The 5,559-nt window shown below is 51.0% G+C and overlaps 1 protein-coding gene across 1 annotated transcript in view; it reads left to right on the top strand.

Moving 5' to 3' along the window:
* EMSY (EMSY transcriptional repressor, BRCA2 interacting) overlaps positions 1-5,559 on the top strand; it is a 40,845-nt gene that overhangs the window by 6,490 nt on the left and 28,796 nt on the right. Inside the window, exons 5-6 of the mRNA XM_029286576.1 lie at positions 1,023-1,175; positions 3,173-3,435. Of these exons, the coding sequence (XP_029142409.1) occupies positions 1,023-1,175; positions 3,173-3,435 (416 nt within the window). The remainder of the gene's footprint in view (positions 1-1,022; positions 1,176-3,172; positions 3,436-5,559) is intronic.

Genomic DNA, 5,559 nt, shown 5'->3' with positions numbered 1-5,559 from the left:
CACCCTCCCCCAGAGAAGCGTTTATAATTCCCTGAAGCCAGGCTCGTGTACCCTCCCGAGCCGCCAGTACCAGCCAGGAGGGACACGGATCCAGCAAACGTGGTTGCATTCAGTCTCCCCAGGACCCTGTCCACGTCATCGGGAGTCACAGAGTCAAACTCCTCCCAAATAACAGTCTCAAGACCTGCTCCTGTCACCTTGATGGGCTCTGGGGAGGGGTTTCGGCAGGCTCTTCCAGTGGACCATGCCTTGGCACTTGCCCCGGTCCCACCCCCTTCTGCCAGAGACCCCCAGATCTGTCCCACTCCTGCCCAGGCCCCCACAGGCCCCCTTGACGCGAATGATGTAGAGCTGGCCATGCCCACCCAATAGGCCACACCCACTTGGTCCATATCCACCCAGTAGGCCGCACCCACCCTGGCCACCCGCCCCCGCCCCCCCAAGGGCAACTGCAATGCTGATGCGGCCCTCAATAAAATTGAGTTTGACACCTGTTTTAGAGAGTCGTTGAGGCCACTTGGAGGCTTGTCTTTGTCCTCAGGGTCACCTGAGGGATGCAAATGGGTGTGGAGCCTTCTTGGAACGGCTGAAACATCCTGCAGAAAGCACAACTCCACAGCACAGGCCTTTCAGCGGTTCCAAAGAGGCTCCACACCCATTTGCACCACTCAGGTGAGCCTGAAGACACAGATAAACCTCCAAGTGGCCTCAACGACTCTCTAAAAGGATGCAAATGACCAGCTGTCTACAAGGAGTATAAATCCTTCCATTTCCCACTATCCAGTCAGAGCCGAAGAAGCTTCTGGGATGAGAAGCGAAACGTCTTCAAGGACAAACCAAGAACGTCTGGTTGCCTCTTGAAAAAAACCCCTTTGGGACAAGAAGGGAGATAGTTTTCACAAACAAGCCTTAAATAGGGATTTTTGCGGGCAGGGGATGCTCTTGTGTGACTCTACACGATTCGAGAAAGCAGAGCTTATTTTGAAAACCATCTGAAACGTGTCTCTTGACTTCCTCTTCAGTAGTGGTTTGTTACTCCTACACAACTACCACCTCTACGCCGACGTCCACCCCGGTACCAAGCGGTAGCATTGCGACGGTTAAGTCCCCCAGACCTGCCAGCCCAGCTTCCAACGTGGTCGTTCTCCCAAGTGGAAGTGCTGTTTACGTTAAAAGTAAGTGTGTTTTCAGTCAAAATGGAAGATCTGGAGTTGAAGGAGCTTAGAACCTGTTGAAGATGACCTCAAAGCAGGCTGCTTCAATGCCAGCGCAGCAGTTGAAGTTTGGAATGGCAAATTCAAGCAGCTCTTTTGGAAGTTAGACTACTTCTAATACTCTTGGAAAAGGTCGTTTTCAAGGTGGCTGGTTAGAACGTTTCGATCGGACAGGTAGATAGTCCTCGTTAGGGCGACCACAATTGGGATTGGCAACTTGGTCGCTAGGTGGAACATCACATGAACCGGAGCGAGCTTATAATTTTATTTCAGCTCCCCCCACCCTTTGGAATGTGCATTCCAGTGCTGGGATAATGAGCAAGAATGGAATTGGTGTTTACATTCCTTGGAGAGAAAGGGATTATAAGAGATCATTTTGTCACTGAGAGGTGCCTTATATTGTGTTATGCGGTACGCCTATGTCACAGATTGCAACTGGGAAGTTGTGACCATTTTTTTTTTTTGAAGCAAGTGTACATACAAATTTTGGAAGTTGTTGGGCTCACTTGAGTCCAGATTTTTACAGGTAGTCCTTGCTTTATGACCACAACTGAGCCCAACATTTCTGTTGCTAAGTGAGTCAGCGGTCGAGTCAATTTTGCCCCATTTCACGACCTTTCTTGCCACAGTTGTTAAGTGAATCGCTGCAGTTGATAAGTTCGTAACCTGATTGTTAAGTGAATCTGGCTTCCCCATTAACTTGGCTCGTCGGAAGCTGGCTAGGATGGTTAGAGATGGTGATCACATGACCCTGGGACACTGCGACCATCATAAATAAATACATGCCGGTTGCCGAGTGTCCGAATCTTGATCAGGTGACCATGGGGATGCTGCAACAGTCCTAAGTGTGAAACCATAAGATTTCCGTTGCTGTTGTAAGTTTGAATGGTCACTACATGAACGGTTGTAAGTCAAGGACTACCTGTACTTAATTATAATAATAATAATGATAAAGTTGGAAGGGACCTTGGAGGTCATCTAGTCCAACCCCCTGCTCAGGCAGGAAACCCTATACCACTCCGGACAAATGGCTGTCCAGTCTCTTCTTAAAAACTTCCAGTGTTGGAGCATTCACCGCTTCTGGAGGCAGGTTGTTCCACTGGTTAATTGTTCTCACTGTCAGGAAGTTTCTCCTTAATTCCAGGTTCCTTCTCTCCTTGGTTAGTTTCCATCCGTTGCTTCTTGTCCTGCCTTCAGGTGCTTTGGAGAATAGCTTGACTCCCTCTTCTTTGGGGCAGCCCCTGAGATATTGGAAGACTGCTATCATGTCCCCTCTCGTCCTTCTCTTCTTTAAACTAGACATACCCAATTTCAGCAGCCGTTCCTTATATGCTTTAGCCTCCAGTCCCCTAATCATCTTTGTTGCTCTTCTCTGTATTCTTTCTAGAGTCTCAACATCTTTTTTACATCGTGGTGACCAAAACTGGATGCAGTATTTCAAGTGTGGCCTTACTAAGGCATTGTAAAGTGGTATTAATACTTCACGTGATCTTGATTCTATCCCTCTGTTAATGCAGCCTAGCACTGTGTTGGCTTTTTTGGCAGCTGCAGCACACGGCTGGCTCATATTTAAGTGATTGTCCACTAGGACTCCGAGATCCCTCTCACAGTTACTACTATTGAGCAAGGTACCCCCTATACTGTACCTGTACATTTGGTTTTTCCTGCCTAAATGTAGAACCTTACTTTTTCCCCCATTGAATTTCATTTTGTTAGATAGCGCCCAGTGTTCAAGTCTGTCCAGATCCTCCTGTATCCTAAGCCTGTCTTCTGTTTTGCCATCCGTCGTTGGAGGTGTTGGTCCGCGAAACTTCCCAGGGGCTAAAAGGCACATGTCGCGAACAGTTGTAAATCTCTCTCTCTCTCGCTCCATCTGTAAAATGCTTTATCAAATGATTTTCTTTGGATCCTTCCGGATCAACGGAATAAGGACCCAGAGTCTCTGCTCTTCGTTGCAGGCGTGAGTTGTTCGGACGAGGATGAGAAACCCCGCAAGAGGCGCCGTACAAATTCTTCAAGCTCCTCCCCTGTGCTCCTGAAAGAAGTCCCCAAGGCCGTCCCCCCGGTCACCAAGACCATCACGGTGCCCGTCGGAGGCAGCCCTAAGATGAGCAGCATCATGCAGAGCATTGCCAACTCCTTGCCACCCCACATGTCTCCCGTGAAGATCACCTTCACCAAGCCTTCCTCCACGCAGACCACCAACACCACCACTCAGAAGGTCCGAGCTGGGATCCGGGCGGTTTCGGAGAAAGCTTCTACTACTATTATCTTATCTGGGTCAGGACAGTGATGGCGAATCTATGGCACGCGTGCCAGAGGCGGCGCTCAGAGCCCTCTCTGTGGGCACGCCTGCCGCCGCCGCCAGCTCGCTCAGGTCCATTAGGCCAGGGCTTTTCAACCTTTTCACCCATTGTACCACTTTTAGGAGATGGCAACATCCGAGTACCACCAGGCGCCTAGCAAGGGGTCAAAAACGTGATGACAAAAAAAGAAAAAGGAAAAAAGGGATAAAGTACAGGGAGTCCTCGACTTACAACAGTTCACTTAGTAGAACTGTTGTAAGTCAGAAGTTACAATGGCACTGAAAAAAGTGCCCCCCAAGCCACAGCCGAGCAAGACACCTGCCTGCCCACCCGGCGGCGCTCTTCCTCCTGTCCGAGGTTTCCATTGTTGTGAGCATTTCTGTTGAGGATTGGTAGCAGGGGTGGGGTGGGGTGGGTGTTTGGTTTTTATTCCCCCCCGTCTGCTGGGTGGTTGCAGCAGGTTTTGGTCACTTCACATGACCCTGGGACACTGTGACCGTCATAAATATGAATCAGTTGCCAAGCATCTGAATGTAAATCACAAGACCCTGGAGAGGCTGCAACATTCCAGCTGATCGGCGCTTCTTCTGGGCTCAGCAGAAGCACCAGGATCAGCGCAGAGCTCCAGCTGGATCCTGGTGCTGATCCTGGCGCTTCCGCTGAGCCCTGACAGCCCTGCAGCTCCAGCCGTCTCTCGCTCAGGCTTGTGCGGTGCTGCCACCGGTTCAGCTCATTCCCCTCCCCCACTACCACTTTTCTAGGATGGTCGTGTACCACCTGCCAGGTGCCAATGTACCAGAGGTGGTACCCGTACCACTGGTTGAAAAGCCCTGCATTAGGCCACGGCTGGTGCCCGGAGTAGCAGCCCCATCCAGCACAAAGGCGAAGCAGCTGGCTAGCAAGCTCGAGTAGAGGAGATAGAGCACGCCCCCATGCGCTCGCTGGCCTGTGTGTGGTGCCTGATGGTGTCAGGCAGCAGCCACCCCTGCCTTACCTTGCCCCGCAGCAGTGGCACCCCCGCCCTACCCCCTGCCTCACCCCACAGGATGAGCCTCCTGCCCACCACCCCACCCACCAGAGACCCCCTGGATCTCCCCCAATCCTACCCAGCCCCCACAGGCATCCCCCCGACGAGCAACATCAAGGTGGCCATGCCCACCCCTGCCACGCCCACTCAGTCTGCCGTGACCACCGCAGGCACACCCACCCAGTGGGCCACCACCACCTCCCGAGGGCACCACAATGCTGATGCGGCCCTGGCACTTTCTGATAAATAAGTAGGTTTTGGGTTGCGGTTTGGGCACTCGGTCTCTAAAAGGTTCGCCATCACTGGGTCAGGGTCTTCTGCGGGAGGAGGGGGCTGAGCCACTCCAACTACAGGTAGTCCTTGATGTCAACGCTGCTAACACTGGATGTTCTTGCTTTGACAACATGTGGAGATGCAGCCTTATTCTTCCTTATGCTTTACTCTTAGAATTAGATGATGCTGGGGGGGGGGGGGAGAGGAGGATTGTGATGGGAGTTAGTTAGACATAACAATTCAGAGGCTTTTGAAATAAGAGATGATAAAGGAATGGCGGGCTGGAGAACGGGAGGGAAAGCCTGCATTTCAAACTAATTGGAGAATGTGGTTTATGACTGTATATTAGGGGAGTGGATTGTGCTTTGATACTATGTGCTCAGGGGAGGGGAATTCAGATTTCGGCTTCCACCGAAGCTATGCTACTCTGAGTAAAGATTCTTTAAGGTAAACAATGCCTTGAAGTACTTGGAAGAGTTTCATCTGTCGGAACCATGGCACTTGAATTACGACCACAATTGAGCCCAAAATCTACGCTACTAAGAGGGACACTTATTAAGTGAGCTTTGCCCCCCTTTTAGGACGCTTCTTGCCACGGTTGTTAAGGGAACGACTGCAGTCGTTAAGCGAGTTAACAGGGTTGTTCAATGAATCTAGCTCCCCCAGAATGGTCCCGCGACATTACAACTGTCATAAATACGAGTCGGTTGCCAAGCTTTATAGAGCCCTGATGGCGGAG

Source organism: Protobothrops mucrosquamatus, unplaced genomic scaffold (genome assembly GCF_001527695.2).
Source record: "Protobothrops mucrosquamatus isolate PMUCROS unplaced genomic scaffold, P.Mucros_1.0 scaffold4132, whole genome shotgun sequence".
Lineage (NCBI taxonomy): Eukaryota > Metazoa > Chordata > Lepidosauria > Squamata > Viperidae > Protobothrops > Protobothrops mucrosquamatus.
This window is presented reverse-complemented; position numbering and strand designations above follow the sequence as displayed.